The sequence below is a fragment of the Bombus vancouverensis genome, chromosome 6 (genome assembly GCF_051014615.1).
Source record: "Bombus vancouverensis nearcticus chromosome 6, iyBomVanc1_principal, whole genome shotgun sequence".
Lineage (NCBI taxonomy): Eukaryota > Metazoa > Arthropoda > Insecta > Hymenoptera > Apidae > Bombus > Bombus vancouverensis.
The window spans coordinates 2,098,599-2,117,326 of NC_134916.1; the positions used below are offsets into that span (position 1 = coordinate 2,098,599).

General features: G+C 37.2%; 2 protein-coding genes across 6 annotated transcripts in view; one reads left to right on the forward strand and one right to left on the reverse strand.

Moving 5' to 3' along the window:
* Positions 1 to 14,813, reverse strand: part of LOC117161260 (uncharacterized) — a 44,858-nt gene extending 30,045 nt beyond the window's left edge. Inside the window, exons 1-3 of one of the 2 annotated variants that reach the window (XM_033342651.2) lie at positions 14,544 to 14,813; positions 14,249 to 14,328; positions 11,111 to 11,185 (exon numbers count right to left, since the gene is read on the reverse strand). In XM_033342651.2, coding sequence (XP_033198542.2) covers positions 11,111 to 11,185; positions 14,249 to 14,328; positions 14,544 to 14,646 — 258 coding nt within the window. In that variant the 5' untranslated portion in view covers positions 14,647 to 14,813. Of the gene's footprint in view, positions 1 to 2,453; positions 2,691 to 11,110; positions 11,186 to 14,248; positions 14,329 to 14,543 lie in introns of those variants that run through there. The other variant, XM_033342652.2, reaches the window with a different exon arrangement.
* Positions 14,814 to 15,141: 328 nt separating this feature from the next.
* LOC117161279 (band 4.1-like protein 4) overlaps positions 15,142 to 18,728 on the forward strand; it is a 62,288-nt gene continuing 58,701 nt past the window's right edge. For 2 of the 4 annotated variants that reach the window (XM_033342698.2, XM_033342701.2), the window contains exon 1: positions 16,958 to 17,543. The gene's annotated coding sequence lies outside the window, so the exon portion shown is untranslated. Of the gene's footprint in view, positions 15,234 to 15,813; positions 15,940 to 16,624; positions 16,934 to 16,957; positions 17,544 to 18,728 lie in introns of those variants that run through there. The other 2 variants (XM_033342699.2, XM_033342700.2) reach the window with 2 other exon arrangements.

Consider the following 18,728-nt stretch of genomic DNA (forward strand, 5'->3'; position numbering starts at 1 on the left):
ATCGGTTTCGCTTACGTGAATATTATACAAGCGAGTATTAATTCTCCGTACGTTTTGCATCGTGCGATAATGAAAACGTTATAAGTTCTATGCGATAAAAAAGCCAGCTGTATCGGCGCGATCGAAATAACGTCGCGTCTGTATAGAACTTTGATAAATTAGGCTGTACGTTAATCTATCAATTGTAAGATACGCAATCTTAGTCACGGTTTTAGAAGCGTAGCGACGTGATGGCACCGAGCAGAAAAAATACTATGTATATCATTCTCGTGCCACCTTCTGTTTTCCATGGTGTTAATTATCGTCAATCAAGAATCTATACATCTAGACGAGTTTCGAATCACTGAAATTTGTTTTGTAAATTCATTTTAGGTCGACGAAATTTTTAATCTTCGCTATTAATCATCGTTAATGAAGGATGCGTATTTTTAAATGGATTTTAAACGACCACAATTCATTCGAAACGTCAACGATTAGAAAAAAAAGAGTACGTTAAAAACGAAAAACATCGCGGTATTGGTGCACATAATCACTATGGCACTCAAATAAGCTTGCACTGCAAATTTTATCACGCGATAGCCTACACACTGACTTTTACAACAAAGATGACGCTAACGAACGTGTATACGGCTAATCGTTCCGTTCGTTAAGTAATCATAGGTAAGTTCGTCCTTCGTCTATTATCTACCGATAGCGTGCTCGCGTTTCACCGTTCGCGTTTCATTTTTAGTCGTTCGAGGTAAAACTAAACCTAATATTTTTTTATTTAAAAGTTAAAAAGTTGATATTAGATAAAAAGTTCCTCAGAAAGATAATATTGACAGTTGAAAATACTGGTAGTAATTCTATTCTATAGGATGTATGTTAATATAACAGTTTATTTAAAGACTTGGTAATTACACGAAATATCTCGTGATTAAGGTGTTTGTATAAAAAAATTGACTTCTCTTGATGTATGGTTTTTGGAAGATGATAATTTAGGAGAACTGTTTGTTTCGTACAAACTTAAACGAAGAAAATTGAAAACGATAATATTTAATTCAGTACTATATTTTTGCCACTCCGTTGTACTAATTCTTTTATACTTGCTTTCCCAAAATATCGCCTAAGTCATAGCCGTTCAGTCGATAACCCGTCCTAAAAACGAAACTATATGACCATCGATATCCTAACAATCGATCCACGTTCTCAAAATATGAACCAATGACGCAGTTGCGCGATTCAACGCCGGAAATCTCTGTGTTTACCGGGTGCAGCAGCGTTCGCGTTTCGAAACACGTTTGTGGAAAATCATTTCATAGGGTTATTTGTATAGCGAGTGTTAATCCTGTTCATAATGTTCGCAACGTTTCGAGCGGTTTGTTACGCCGTACTGAATATCATCGTCGACAAATGGGCCGCGAGTCGGTTGCAATAGCCATTTTAAGACACGGAGAAACGGTAAACTCTATGGAAAATATCACTATGTACGAAAATGGTTTTCATTCGTGTAAGTAATATATCGGTTGCCTATCCTTTCGTCTGATTATCGAGAAGGATTCTTTGCGAGAGATCTTTTTGCTTCTAAACGTAAGTCGCAAAGAAAAAATTTAATTAAAAACTCGGAATGAGTCGTGAAAGACTTAGAACGAATTAGATGTCTCGATAAATAGTTTTAGAGGCAGAAAAGTTGGTAATTACCCGACGATTCTAATGGAGGATGTTTTCCAATCTAAAAGAGGCGAAGTTAAACTGTGCCCGGTTGGAAACTTGTTGCGCACCCTCTGCACCATCCAGGTCTCTCGTGCAATTAATCTTTATTATGAGGTAATTCGATCGTGAAGAATGATTATTAACATATAGTACGTCTCGATTGGGTTTAAATATCGTTCGGGTGCAGGTATAAAGGAGCACCGCGTCATTACGATCGAGCATGAACGCTCCCTTTGAGACACAGTACGAGGAAACGTAATATACTGCAAGTTCGCAATGTCTCTGTGTCTCGTGTGTCTCTTGCATTCGTTTTACAGCTAGTTAAACGTATCGAGGAATCAACGATATGTAACATTGTAACGCGATTCTTATCGGGAATCGTGACAAATATTAGCAGCGGCTGCCCGATACGGTAATCCTGTCACGGTGTGTTTCGATTCGTTCTCTTAATCGGCTCCAGCTAAATATCACTTATCGGATACCTCTATTACGAGCGAGCGTGCACGTACACTCGATACAAACATACGTTTATGCTCTAAATCCACGCATAACTGACAAGTCCTCCATCAAATAGATACGTCACGATTTAAAACTTTTTCTATCCACTATCTTTCCAACCTGTTTTATCTAGAATTTCAATTCGAGTATATCTAGCATTTGAAACTAACAAAATCCATCGAAGCTGAAAGTTAATGGTAACTATTGAATCCTACTTAACGTCTGTTTAAAAAGAATCAAATAAAGAAAACATATTCTCTTACTTGTATGAGTCGTGCTCATCTGCCAATGAGAATCACCAAACGTAGCCACCTCCTTACGTTTGCCTTCGAGTGAAACACCACAAGAATTCCCAGGGATGGAAGGTCAGGGGGGAAAAAGATGCGTAGATGCGTGGTTGCGGCACGGAGGAGTTCGCTCGCGGCCAAGGAAGAGCACGTTCGTCACGTGCTGGACAGCAACGCCACGTTTACGGTCCGATCGTCGAGAAGCGACTGTGCGTTCGCGACTACTCCACCTCCTACCACCTAGCAACCCTCCCCATGGAGAGGGCACACGCACCAAGAGGCCACGTTCTACTACTGACACACAAACGCTCGCGCCATAACCGCGAACGCAGATATCAAAGATACGTATGTACATACGGTGTTTTTACAGCTACATACATAGGTATAGATTGTAGATCCGGTGTGCGCGTGCGAGCATACACCCGAACCAAGTACAGTCGGGCCTGTGTAAACGAAAAGCGCATTACCTCCGAGAACAGAAACAGAAAGAAATGCAGGTAGAAAACGCACAGTTACACCGGCGCGGCGCGGCGGCCACGTGTGCCGCTGGCCAAACTTTGACGCTACGTAAGCTTATGTCCCGGTGACTCTACCTTTTACAAGACGAATGTGTCGGAGCAGACAGGGCACTGGACGACAATGTAACTGTCATTTTGTGGTCAGTTGGTTTCTGGACCTGCTTTTAACAGCGCGGCTATGGACAATGCAATGTTTAGTTTGGTGATCTTGCAGGTGTCTGATGGGTCAATATAGACCATTTTTCCGAGAAATCTATATCGCTTTATCGACTCTATTTTAACAGTTTCCAGCCTAATATTAGCCATGAGTGGAAGACGTGGACAGAAGCAGTCTCGGACGCGAGCCCTAGAGTTCGTTAATCAACGATAACCTGAATAAAGAAAATACCAAAGTGATTGATCTATGAATAATCGTCATTTTAAAATTGTTATCATTTTGTCTAATACGATGCGTTGGTTGGTGCATCTGTACAACAATATATTCGGCTTGCACGTGCGTATGCCACGCTCGATGCAATTCCATTAGTTCGCTTTCCAATGACAAACGCAAGTGCATCCGAGCGATGGACGATCGTTGCACGCATATTGCGTGTCGTAGACACTGTCACGTTTGCACGCAAATGATCGTACACGAGTCTCTTTGTGTACCACGTTGACGATCCTTGGGCCTTGGAGACAAGACACGATATGCTACTTCCTAATGTTGCTCGGTTACCGCGTGCATCTCTTCCGTGTGAGAACATTCAAACTTTGAGTCAAAAGTTTACTTCAATATCTGTTTTCATATATTTTGGATCATCAAGAGAAAGTATGGCTGAGTACAAAGGTAGAATCGCGTTGGTTAAAGTTTTAGAGACTTCGGAATTACATGAAATTGCTAAATAGCTGAAATGGGAAGAAAAAGTAGAAAAATATCTAGCTTTATGGTATAAGTACTCGTGGAAAATGAATGCAAGCTTTAGCTCCAGAAGTAGAGGTCGAGGATAATGAACATGTTGAGAGCTAATTAAGTTACCTAGGTTTCTAGAAATTTTGTTTTTTCATTTCGATCGATGTTAAGTTTTTTGTCGGATAAATTTTTAGACAAAAGCTCCTTCAACTAATAAGTAAAAAATTAATAAGCGAGGGTTAATTTCAGCAAGATATTAATCCGCTTTAATCTGTTTTTGAGTAATATAAATATTTATAAACAAAATTCTAAAGTAATCAGACCGAAGAAATTGCATAAAAATACGATGATACGAATCATACCTTGTGATAAATGTAGTCTGCATTATAAGGTACAAAACGTCCAGACGAGGATACAATCTTCCTAAACGAACAAATTGCACGAAGATGTCCTTCCACGAGATGAACTTCACAATGAATATACACTATTACCATTTTGAATGAAACTTCTGCATTCTATGTATTCACCATAAATCGTTACACTCACTAGAAAAAATTTATAACGTGGAAAAAGAAACCATACCGAATCTTGTACTACCTTCACTTTAGAAAACGCGTTGCAAACCAAACATTTAAATTTTCTACGGTTTATGATATGCCTATGAATATTGCTTCGATTTGTTAACATTATCCCTTTGCAATGAAAGAAGCGAAAGAAGTAACCAGTTGAAAGGTAAAAATCTTATAAACCGTACGTTGCTAAAAGTAACGGAATGTTTTCACGTCGCGAATCCGCACTTTCCAGAGTGTATAAAGATTCATTAAAAAAAAAGTTTTCTCTGTCGGGCAAAATGTGTCGTTCAGACGAAAGAATACCGCAGAAGTAATCATGAATAATGTAATTAGGCCAGGCTACCACCTTTTCCGTTGGGATATGTTTGTGTACGAATGTATAACGCGTCACTGTTAACGACAGGACATTTTTATCGGCCCCCATGTGAACGGGGCTGCGGGCGCAGCTGAAGGAAACCAGAGTGGGAAAGGTACATTACCGGTGACATTATGATAATCGCGGGATTGCCCTCTTCAGCTTCTTCCCCCACTGGCATCACAGTCAGCGTCGTTTTTTGTGGGTACGAGCCCACCTACGAGGAATTTTCTTTTTCACCGAAAGAGTACTGTTTCGCCGACTGGAAGCTAACCTGGTACGTCATTCATGATACAACACGTTTGTCCACGTTTGTCCACGTTTGTCATTAAAAAGCGTCGTAAGATTTTTTGATAACTTTGAGAACAGCGATTGATATCATCGTATTTGAAAATGAAGAAGAGGTTGGTGATAACAAAAGCTATATCTAATGAATAGATCGCTTTGAAGCTATTGAAATGTTAATTCCATATATAGATCCATATATGTTGTAAAATATGTTGGAATTTGGTTCCAAAAATGGTGGAAAACATTTTTACTTGAGCATAGTTATTAGTTTGTTAGACCTATCGTACAATTAGATTTCAGATGGATTTAGTTAACAATTTATTTTTCACTATCTCGATACAATTACAGCGAATGTGTCGTAACATACTTTATCAAATTTTCTTCGAATTTTATCGACATAATGCCGATAGTCGATATCCTCGCGAGCGAAGCAGCCTCTATTAAAGCGAACTTAATCCATTTTGTTTGATTCATTGAAATTTTCAATCGTGTACTACCGGCTATTCGAATAAAAGAATAAAGGAAGCGATACTGTTTCGTAAATAGTACTTTGTTCTCGAGTGAAATTTCATGGCAGTCGTATTATTAAAAGCTATCAACTAAAGTGGCGTTCAAAGAGATAGCGTGGGGCGGTGGTTCTAATATTAACGAATAAAAATAACATTTAAGGGTTTGTTCTACTGACCTTTTGGCGAAATTCTTAATTAGACGAACAGAGTAGCGATAGACACGTAAGCGAAGTGAAAGCTCGCTCGACCTACATTTATAGCCATTCCTGGAGGGTAGTCATAGACACTATCACCCCCGGAGACTAAGCACCCCCGTTATTCAGCCTATCATGCTCTGATGCGTTATCAACGAAAACGAACCATTAACGTTGGCACACGCTGGTTACATCGGATCGATGCGTTTCCTTTTTTTCGTCAAAAGATAAAACGTTTAACTCATTCGAATTAATTACGAGAAAAGCGAGATAGATCAAAGTTTTTCGATTCGCTTTTTCAAGTTTCCAATCAGTTTTGTGCAAGGTTATTTAACTTCGTGTATCGAAGTTTAGTATTTTTTCAGAATCAATCATTTTACGATGTTTTAAATATCACAGGAATTTTTTCCCATCAAATCTACACGTTTTTTATCGAAACACTTACGCAGCAAAACTAATCGTGCCTTTTCCAACGACTAATTCGATAACGCTTATTTCTATTTTATAAAGATGTTATAGAACGAGGTCGGTCATTTATCGAGCTACGTTTGAAAACACATAAGTGCTAAATGCAAGTTCAAATGGTATTATGGAACGGCAATTAACGTGCTCTTATTAAGTTAATATGTATTTAGCCAGTACGAACGCGACTACGATAAAGTGTCTCACAGTTAACAAATTAAGCTGATATTTGTATTAATAACTATCAACGCAGCATTATATTCATTTTCGAGAGGCCGTATCTGCGCGTAACATGTTTCACCTGCACATACTTATACGGATACAGGGTCACGTTTTTAATTCCTTCAGCATACATAAAAAACGGGCACAATTCGTATCATGCTATAAATAAACTTAGCATTAAGTAATTTACGATGCATTAACCGCGACGATTAAAAATGATGCGTCGACCATTTATGTGTCGCGAACCATTGTCGGCAAGGAATGACTCATTGCGACGAATTTTATCTTGCTTAATCGCAAGTTCTTACGCGGTCGCTCTGATGGAAACAGTACGATGCTTCAGCATCTGATTAGTTATTAAAAGTCGAAGTGGCGGAGGTCACCGGCTACATCCGGTGCTCGTGAGTGGCACAATGTCTTGTGATCGGTCGCGTTGAAGCCACACGTGCCCGACCCCATCGCGATCATGTAGAACGACTAATTTTAATTCGAATAAGCGCTAGGCACGAATTTGAAATGGTACGACAATAAGAAAAATGTCGAACAGAATGAAACATTTCTTTTTGAACGGTGCTCACAACGATGACGAGGATGAACAGAGAGAGGTTTAAGACCAATCCTTTGTTGGTCCAAGATATGAAATAAAGTGCGAGGCTATGGTTATCGAGCTTATCTCGCATTCCTAGCGAACGTTCTTGCCGTGGTACTGAAACAGTGCAATATCGTGGCTTTTTCAGCCATCTCCTTCTACGATATTTTTCACTCTTTATATCTTGATACTGCCAACTTCGATAAACACTCAATAATTTTTTTATCCTTCTTTCATTTTCTATTTTGTTTTCTATCATTTTTAATGGTATCAGTTATTAGCGAGAAAGAAGATTAGATCGTCTCATGTTTAATTTTGAAATTGCTTTCTTGATTGGCGAAGTTACGTAACTGTTTTAGTACGGAATAATTTGTCTTCTCGGATAATCCGAACAATGTATCTTTCTAGTTAATACGAATTTAATAAACTACCTACTCTGACAATTAATTAAACTTAAAGAGTCACTCGTTCAATTTGTTTTTTCCTAAAATGTATATGCACGTCTTAACGCGTAATTATTTCGTTTTCTTGAACACGAGTAAATATTTCTTCCAATAAAACGATGTAGCATGCTTAAGATAAAAATTAGATACATGTATTTTTTACCTTTATACTATGTATTTTCGTTCATTTGTATAAAACATTCAAGTTATATATAATTTTACGAGCTACTGGTTATAAGAAAATAATCTAGCATAAAAAGTGGTGTAGCCAATTAAACATAGGAACGGAATATCTATTATGCTAAGAAACTGTAATTGAGAACTGCAGTTTTTGCGATAGCAGACGTGAGATTGTTTTTTCAAATAATTTTACGACATCAAAGAGCAGTTAAACGGACTAAGTTATCCCTACATTACGTTAATAAAAACATAGAAATCGACCATTAGTTGAAAATGCAGAAATTCTGGGTCTCGATAGTCTTTTTAAATATTTATATACTATATAATTTAGCCATATATTAAACAATGTCAAATTGCTTCTTAATTGCATCAGATTCACTGAAAATACCCTACTGACTCATTAAGCCATTTATTTGCAACTCTCTGTCAATCAATTTGCATAGTTGAATATAGTCTTTTAACACTGCGTTTATGAAAAGGAATTGCAAAGATTCGTTCGATATTTCTTTATCGTTATTTTTTTTAAGAAATATTTAATTCTTAATAGCTTAAACAATGGGAGTAATACTTTCGGTACCAACAGAGTTTCCCTTGGACAAAGAAATAAAAACGCTAGCTTTCGTAAACCCTTCCACGTTCGTGTACCAAACTACAATCTTCTCGCTTTTCAATCGTTCGAATTACTATAGCGAAAATGGCACACGGAAAAAATAATCTCGAATTGGGCGGGAAACGGCAGCAAATGGGTGCTGCTCTTCATTCAGGTTGCACAACGACGCGTTACATTCGCGTCTAAACGCTTGCGTCACTTTCGAAACTTAATAACGCACCGTGGCAAGCAATTTAATGACACTCGATCGCGGATTATTATTGCGATGACCTAACAATGAGTTATCGTCTTTCGAATGTTAACAGGGTAAAAGTTACGAGTCGAAGCAGGGTACGTGCTTCGTCGATCGTGCAACTGATTCTTTACGATACGTTCATTGTCGTACGGATGGTTTCCATTTTCATGTTTCTCCCTTTTTCATTTCCATTTTGTCGAGGCGTGTAACACTCGAGAGAGACGCGTTTGTACTTACACGGTCGTTTCTGCATACATGGTTGTCGGTGGGTTCAGGGAACTCGGGTTGCTCGTGAGCTCAGAATGAAATGGTACGCGCCCAACAGCTGCGTGAAAACCACGTGAAATTGCTTTACCTATTGCGACGCAATTTTTGTTGTTACGTTGGTTATGGTAAAAGAACGTCGCACCAGGAAGCTAATGAATATTATTCAGGAATACATTTGTAAACGGAACTCGCGTACTGCCTGCTATTCCATTGATAGATGGAACGCTGAATAATTTTCAAACGCGTGAAATGCTTCTTTCAATGTTTTATGCTTGTTTTACGAGACAGCGAATTAAGAAAGTTTGTTGTAACTACGGTAATGCTATTAAGTGCCACTGATTTAATATTAATTGTATATGTAGGATAAGTCAACGTAATTGTTAAAAATTGTCCAATGATTATATTCTTCCCTATTTAAGAATGTAAATATAATAGGAAAAACAAAATATTAGAATCAGAAATTTTTCGTTTATTTATTAGTCTTTTAACTATCTACATATTAGATTGTAATGAAAATTTGCTACAATATACGTATGCGTTCTTTGAAACACGAAGTCAGTATTATTCTTATACATCTATCGCATCAGACTGTACAAAGTACATATTTAAATATGTATCATTATTTATACGTATATTTCTTTCATGTTACATACAACGAAAGCTGTCTCGGTTTGTATACCAAGAACGCTTTTAGTTCCAAGAATATCGCAGCAGAAGAGTTAACGTTAGAAACGTCACTTGCATCAGAATGATACATTGCTGAATTAGCGACAATTAGGGATAATTATTTTCATTACACATAACTATTTGATCTGAATTAAACACGTATATTTTCTTCTGCATAAAATATGTGTATAGCAGATTTCTCCAAAAACTTGGATATTTCTAACGTTAACATTTTCGCCGCGTAATTAATTACGTATTGACTTCAGCTACTCTTAACAAGTATCAAGTTCAAAAAAAGGCTGTTTAACTTTTTTTGCACTTTTTTACGTTATTATCATATACATATTTCATTATTGATTTTTACGACGAAGGAGAATAGAGCCAAATTCCCTAACGACCAGAGATAAGCGTACAAGTTGAGTCATTAATTTAGACGTTAATGCAGTTTGCAATTATCTGGAAGTAGCTTTTATAAATACTAATTAAAGATGAAGGCTATTTCAGAAAATGGATAACTTATTTCAAATAAATCGCATTAGAATCCCGTAAAAGTGGCACACAAGTAAAAGAAAAAAAAATAGTACGAGATACAAGAATATATATTTCAGAGTGCGAAGAGAATTTGTAAGCCAATACAAGTATGTACATACTTAGCGAAGTTTTAAGCGTCGTGTATTACCGACGACGCGTGTGGAAGCGTTGAGTGGAGTAAAAGAGCGCGAGGCGTACAAATGAAATGCGAAGAAGAAACAGTGTTTAGCAGTTTTGTATCTGCCTCATCAGCTGCTACTCAGCATTACACAGCGTGCACGGCAACAGCAACGGCAGTGACAACGGCATTGGCAACGGTAACAGCAACGAAAGCGAACCGATCGAGACCGATTAATTACAACGAATGAAAGTTCGTGGAAATGTATGTTCAACTGTACTAATTAATAACGATATTTTGAAAGTATTACTTTTCCTCTCATCGAACTGGTACTATATTAAATGCAATAAATTGGCGTTGAATATCGGACCATATAATAATACTTATATTATGCATGAATCAAACGAATTGATTAAAGATCCTCTATTAATGTTTTGGATATTTGGGCAGTTGGAAGTAAAACATAGAGTAAAATACTATGGAATACATATACGTGATAATTGATAGATACTTGTAAAGTCCGAATGTGCCGTAATTTTTTCAGCAAACGTTACGTTTTATATCGGTAAATTTATATAGGCCTCGCTATTCATAATGAACATAATTGTAGAATTCCTGGCAATTATTAGGTTTCAATGAAATAAATGTGGAAAAATCGAAATATATCGATGAAACTGATTTTTCTGGTAACTTATACAAACACAATTACCTATGGATACTGGATACTTAATTAACGTTATTGCTTAGCGTTCAACCTTATTATATTCTACTTTTTAAACTAAACTAACAACGTGTTATTACTGAGCCATGAATGCATATAAAATCCTGCAAAGAAGATTGTCCTAGCGTTGAATATGCAAGTTTGTATAAAAGAAGACAATATTATTCGAAGTTTTCCGTTAAAACGTGTCCACATTCCTAGTGGAGTTTCTCGTATAACCTTGTATAATAGTATTAGTAAGAAATTAAGATTTTTGAAACTCACCGAATCCTTTGGTTTTGCGTTTAATTCGACGACAGCCTTCTGGAGTTCACAGTTCTGCCGTCGTAGTAGCGAAATCTATGCAAAATGAGATAAGTAGTCTTTAGTAGTATTTTAATACTCCTAGCATAGAGAATTAAACATAATCATAATCGCTGAAATTATTTGCTGTCTAATTACATACATATATCGAGTTACATTCCTGGCGCAGATTATGTATTGATATCGGAACGCGATAAATTCAAGATACCCTGGATTGTTTCTTGATTAAAGAATACTCGATACTCTGAAAATGAATTTCTAAGCTTAATTAGTAAAGTACCACAAACTATCCAAGTTAGAACGGATTTTCATCGTGATCTAACAATAAAAAAATGATAATGTTGAAATTTTGAGAAGCGAGTTTGAAGATTATTCGTGACGTGTTCGATAGCTATAATGGCGTCAAAAGTATTTATTTTTGGAACTCGATGATTTTGTTGAAGCAGCAACGAAAAATCGGTATCTTCTAACCTGAAGGGGAGCGAAGAAAAAAATGGAGGGAAAAAAGGAAAGTTGACATGGGGAACGTGGTAATCACGCTACGGACTTAAATATTGGTAACCATAATCAGAAGGAAGTCCGGTGGTACGCCGTGGGTATACGAACCGTACGATGAGCGTTTCTGTTTGCCTTCCTTATCTCAGGTTTGCGCTGCGATAACCACCACCAAACCCCTTCTTCAAACGTTATTTCACCTATACGGTTCACAATCTTACTACGAAAGCTGGGAGCAACGAAAGTGAAACGATTTGAAACGTTCTAAATCGACCACAAGTAATGCGCTTAAATGGTTAGATACCTTTTTCGAGTTATCGATAGTTTCTAGACCTGTAAGCATAGTTTTCGACGAAGAAATATTTTATGAAAAATAACGATAATTTGATAAGCCTGCTTCAGAGAAAAATATGAAAGGAAAAATGAATTTTGTGATATTTAGAGATTTTGGTGATTACAACGGAATAATAATGTATATTTATTAATGTTTTCTAAGGGTTTTTATACACATAGAGTTTAATGTGAAGTTTGTTATTTACAAGTACATCTTTTATTCAAATTTCAATAGAATTGTTAATTTAAAAGAAGATATCAACAAATTTATCGAAGTTATATAATCTGCTGTAAACATATCTAGTAAGTGAGTTAATTTAGAAAAAAGATACAACAAATTTATCAAAGTTATATAATCTACTGTAAACATATCTAGTAAGTAAGTTAATATAGAACAGCTTTAATATAAAGTTTCGAGGAAGAATTTAACGAAAGTATCATTAAAACGTTTCGATATGAAGCTTTATAAAACAAACTGAACGAAAAAACCAATAAAGAATACGCGATCAATCTTTATAATTACCATCGTATTCGATCAAAGACACTCCCTAAACCATGTAGTTTATATTCTAGGAACACGGCTCGGATATCGAACGTTAATATTGGAAAACGATATTACGATTCCAGCAGGTTGATAACACGATTAACAGATGCTTCAGAGTTTCAACAGTTTTATACGCCTGCACTACCATAATAGTTACGTACAATTTTGATGTAAAATATAACTTCATTTTCTATGATCATACGTGATAACGAGTGTAATGATTTACGAAATTAAAGAACGACTGTCTAAAACACATAACGGTTCAATAAGACAAAACACAATTATTAAAAAGATTAATACAATTGCTATTATTTATCATAGGCTCTCGTAAATTATAAATCCCTAATTGATGTTACATTGAAAATTTTCCTTGTTTTCCATGTAATTCGCTCTGTATGCAAAAAAATAAAACCCTGCTCTTCGCCACCCAAATTCTTTGTCTTTCCCTCCTGTCTTCGCATGATTAATTAGTCAATTCATTTTATCGTATAAATTCCACCCTCTCTAAAGCTCTTTCCACCTATATATGTACATATGTACATACATATATATATAGTTGCGCGATCAATTTACGAATAGTTGCGTTTCGTGGCAAATACACGGTATCTCCCAGGTATGACGTAAAAGTCAATCGGTACGTTAACATTGCAACGTTATGCATATAGGTATTTCTAAAGAAGGTAGAGGGCATAGGATGCGAGTATTGTTAATGCAGAGCCAAAGGCTTTGATATCGCTATCTATCGGTTCCTAGAACAACAGAGGGTACCGTCCTGAAGCTTACCACAAAAGCACGAACAAACGTGATGCACGTTTTCGGTCCCTTATGCTTCCACAAATTGTCCGCGATAACAGACCGGAACGACGTGACCGTGCAGACTTCAATGACCCCTCTGCCCCCCTTCGCTATCCCTCCCCTGATGAAACTATTTTTGCACAATAGAACGATTGCTGTTCGAAGGTCGAACATGTAATATTTTATGGAAGCAATGCTACAATACCCAGGAAAATGGAATATTTAAGCTCTTTCCTAGATGAGTTTTTAACGAGAAAGACGGGAATTTAAAGTGTAAAATGTCATGAAATCGAATGGTATTTTTTTTCTTTTGAAAGATTGGCAAGAAACGATGTCATTATTTTTCTTTTCTTGTTTAATGCTCTAAAAAATATTGTAATGGTATCGCTTTATTACGTGAAAAGTATGATTGATAGCTTATGTAATAAAGGACAGCTTCCTATCGCTCCTTGTTGAGAATTGAAAGGATTCGGGGTTGGTGTCATATGAGATAAGGTAAACGTGTTTACATAGTACTCAATCCCGTTTAATATGGAAAGCAACATCTGTTAAAATAATTCCAACTGCAAGGTAACTGTGTCCTTATCGAGGTAGTCAACATCTGCGTATATGTAAAGAATTTGCAATAAAGTATGTTATGCGATCGATTAGTAGAATCAAAATTAGTACAATGTTAGAGATGCCGTGAAAATATGAGAACTTAGTAAAATACAAAAATAAATACACTCAAGACAATTTTTTACATTTAACGAATTACCATTTTCAAAAAATTGTCTATCGAATATTACATATTGCAGGACATTATGTATTTGTATATTCCATATAACGATATTTTCAATGACATTCTTATGCAAGGCTAAGACAGTTAAAAACACATATTAATAAATTAATGAATTACTAATCAGCAATTTAAAAATCAAAATTATACTTACTTCAGCGTCTTTCGAGTTGAGTATTTCTTGCAATTCAACGCATCTTTCGTTCGCTTCCTTTAATGCTTTCGATCGTTCGTCTATGCAAAAAGATTATAATATTATTTGTAAATGATGAAATTATGAATAGTTGTATTCGTCATTTTATATCTTTACGATTCGAATTTCCCGCCATTACGTCACGCACTCACTCGATAAAATAAACTCTTACATTGACAGTCGTCAGTAATTGATGTTATGTGATACTAGGTTATGATTTACATTGATTACATGATTCAGAGATGATTGTACATACCTATTTCCTCTACTATACCCTCCGATAAGACTTCCTTTGTAAAGCTTGTTAACTGTCCCTTTAAATTCGACAAGCTAGGCAGTCCGTCACCGAACCACGCCATTTTCCACGTCGACACTTATCCTTGAGTGTACTTTTTAAAGACTATATGAACACTGTTTTTCAAACTTATATGCACTGCATATTTTGACAAAACTACATTACTTAACGGCATAAAAATATCAAAACATGAACTAACAGGAACCTCGCACGTAGTAACCTTCGCAAAACATACAAGTTTAGTTGCGAGCATTGTCGGCAACATTACGTAAAAAATTACTAGATTTCTCGGGACCTTTTCAGCTTAAATAGTAGTGTACCATATGGTGGTACAAACTCTGATCTATTGAAATTGTTATTGATATTCACGATATACTGTCTCCTTTTATTTTGTTCTGACGTTAATAAAAACAGTTTGCTAATTCAATCAATAATGTTACAATGTTATCACAGGAAAGCATATACATAATTTTATCGAGCGACTTTTCTTATCGACGAACTCGCTTTTTAGTTCTTTAATATATCTAAAGAGTGCAGTATTAACGACTGAATTTGACACTTTTTTGAGAGAAACATTTTAGAGTAGTTCTTGTGCGAGCAATTCCAAATCGTTATGCGCAATATAATATCATTAACTAGAAGAATGATAAGGTAATTGATATCTCCTTTCTATTTGATACAATCAGTTTAAAATCGTTTTGATTTTATCGAATATTATATAAACCTACGACGACGTTTTAATCAGTGAAGTAATAATATTTTTATTATATTTAATATTAACCACAATATTCCGGTGTTTATCTAATACGATATTGCATATGCGTTGTAGGTGAATGCGTAAATATTTTAATAAACGTCATTCGGAATGTTCGAAATACATATTAATTCATGGTAAGATCTGGAGAAGAAGCGCCGGAATCGTTTGAAAACGCTACGGTTGTTCCACGAAACATGCACCTGTAACACCTGTTTTAAATAGGACGCTCTCGCGTCAATTTACTTTATCGTTCCCTGGCAAATAAATTGTCCAATTTCTCTACCCAGTTTGATAAATGTTAATTCGAGAATAAAAAATCTTCTCGGAACGGCGTCGAGGCATACCATTTTGAAAAGTGATAAAGTTTTCGACACAGATTGTTCTAAAGGAACCTTTCTTCTGTTTTACCTCTTTTTTCTTCCTTTTCTTTTCGCTCTTTTAATTCACGTGTCGCGTATTGCCTTTTATTTTTAGGAAGTCAACCCGATTGCATGGGCATTATGGAGCAGCACCTTTTTACGGGGCTTCCTTTCTCTGCGGCGTGTACCAAAGTATTAGGAAGAATGATGGGCACGAGGCCGAGATCTTCAACGGAGGAAGGTGAGTAGCGGTTGAGAAAGGGACAGACGCTTCGCTATGCTGTGCTTACACGCAGTGCCGTATCGTTTTTCTCGAGTACATGAGAGTAAACGGACTCGTTTTTAGTTACGTGAAAAGTTAGTTACAGTTCTTCTGCTAATAAGTGGTTATTTTTTTCCATTGAAACAAACGCTGTCTTTATTTTTCAATTACATGTAACTTTCAAATCACATGTAGATTTTCATTTTATTAGAATTTTAATGTATTTTAAATTCTATAGAATGACAGAGAATTAATAGTTGATGATTTAATTATTACCACTTTTAAAGATCGTTTACTTAGTGCGAAGATGATATAATTCCTAAATTACACACAGTTCATACTTTCGTGGTAGGTACATAGGAAATAAATCAGTAGTCATTTAAAAGAATAAACAGCTATTTCAATAATTCCTAGTTATATAATAACTTAACGAATAATTTCTTAGAAACAGGCGATTTCATAATTTTCAAATTAGAAACTAATAAGAATATAATAATATAATAAATAGTATAATAGCATAAACTACAACATGATAAACGAACTAATACAATAATGTATAGTACAATAATGAATGTCTATACGAATATCGATTTGCATTGGCAATAATTCTTCCATCTATCTGGCAATTATGATTTATTTCGAAACTATCTGATTCTGGCAACAGGTCCGGTGAAAAATTTGCGCTGTCGATTTAGGCTGGCTGCCAGTGGAATCGGTCGTATAATCGCAACAACTTAACCAAGTAACAATCGGCGTTGAAAAAGTTTTGGTGGTCGCGTGACGCGCCGCAGTTTCAAACACGAAAGGAAGAAGAGGGCTGAGCTCAACGGGCAAAGGAAGAGTCCCGAGTGGCAAGCTACGTCACTGTCCACGCGATCACGATTAACAGAGTGAACAGCACGAGACGTCTGAGCGCGCGAGCAAGACGGAACGCGTGGCGAAGGAAAGGTAGAGGAAAGGAAAGGCGCGCAAGGTAAAGGCACATCTGAATCCTACGGTTGACTCGGCTCAGTCTGATCCGAGCCAAGCCACTGCCCTGGCACGACGTTGCTCGCTCTGTACGCGGTTGTATCCGCAGCTATTCTTCGTCCTGCTCTTGACACACAGCACGGCACAGTGCACTCGGGGCCGCGGTCTATTCCACTGGTGTCATCGATTACCGATCCAACTTGCTTCCTACGCATCGATTCTCGCTGCGCGGTCAGTTTAAGCCGTGGCGAGCTCCCGCTCTCGCCGAGTTCGCCCGACAGACAAAAATCACCGCCCGATATGTCACAGTGCATGCACCAGCACCGTGTCGATTGGTTCACGCGCGTCCAGTGAACCACCGACGGCGCCTGATTTCCTTGGCTTGGCTTCGCTCGTCGCACGGTTTTTGTTCGGTTTTTCGTTTTCGACGTATATACGTATAAATAGTCTGCGATTCGTGACTCGTGCGCGCGTTTGTCAATACGGAGACGTTTTATGGACCCGGCGGTGATTCGACACACCGGAAGTGTGATGATCCTTCTAGCGGGACGTGCTGCATCGATCAACGCGGCGACAGCGTACCTTCGATCTGGGATCTAAGTTTCGCGGTCAAGGTGTGTATCATTCAACTCTGTTCTTACCAACTTTACCTCCAATCTTACTTTCTTTTTTTCGTTCTATCCTTTGTAATCTCCTATGGTGCAAACGCTTTTGTTTCGACTTGACATTCAACGTATCATATCGATATCGACCGCTGCTTTTTAAACAGACGTTTCGTTTATTATTTCGATTTCTTTCTATTTGGTGTGCGAGTTCTTGCAGTTAGGTTTTCTTTATCTGTTTGTATTCGATGCGATAATATTCCTGATACTTCGTCACGGTGTGTTTCTTCCCTTTGTCTTATCAATGAGCGAACGATAAAAGGTCCAGGCACGGGCAATGGGAAAAATTGATCGGCGTAATTTAATGCCTCCTTAAAGCCGATCGACGAATGCTTAATGTGGGACGAGAACGCACTTCGCATTCTATTCTGAAACGTATCGTCGACGTTCGTGTCCCTTCCAATGCTGCTTCTGAAAACGTCTCAGATAAATGAAACATTTTTCCCGCTTCTTTACGGTAGACAATGGGCTATTAGCTGTAAGCACCAATTATGGGGCTGTACGAGCGCGCTTCTTTTTCCCGAATAGTTGTGTACGAATAAAGTAAGGGGGATCGAGGGAGTCGCGTCTTCCGTCGATGTTCGTAGAAGATGAGGCTAGACGAAACCGGAAACGAGGCTCAGAAGAGTCAAAGGACGACTCCATTCGTTCGTTTTGTTACGCGAGACTCTATCCCGTAGGCTTGACTGGATTAATCAGACAATGCAAGTCCGTTTGTTTTTGTTCTTTTCACCGTTGCTTCGATGTAGTTGTCTAAATTCTATTTTTTACTTAACCGCCATTTGGTATCAGTTGATCATCAATCGCATAAAGTGACCGTTTCTCTCGAATAAAAATCTCGAATTGAAAAGGATAAAGGAGAGCGAGAAGCAAAATCGAGGCCGGCGCTCTATCGTTGCCGATATTTACACAAGAAATTGCAGCTTCGTATCGGTTAACTGCATCAGTTTCAAGGAGCTTGTTTCGTTTAACGACTACACGGCATGTAGGACGTCGCAACCAACGGAACAAAGTAATCGTGACCGTGGTGTCCATTCACGAAATATCATTGGCCGAGCCCGAATTTCGTGAATCGAGAAGGAGAACGAGCGATTCGAGCTTATTTCTTTCCTTTTTTTTTCTTTTCTCTTTCTTGTT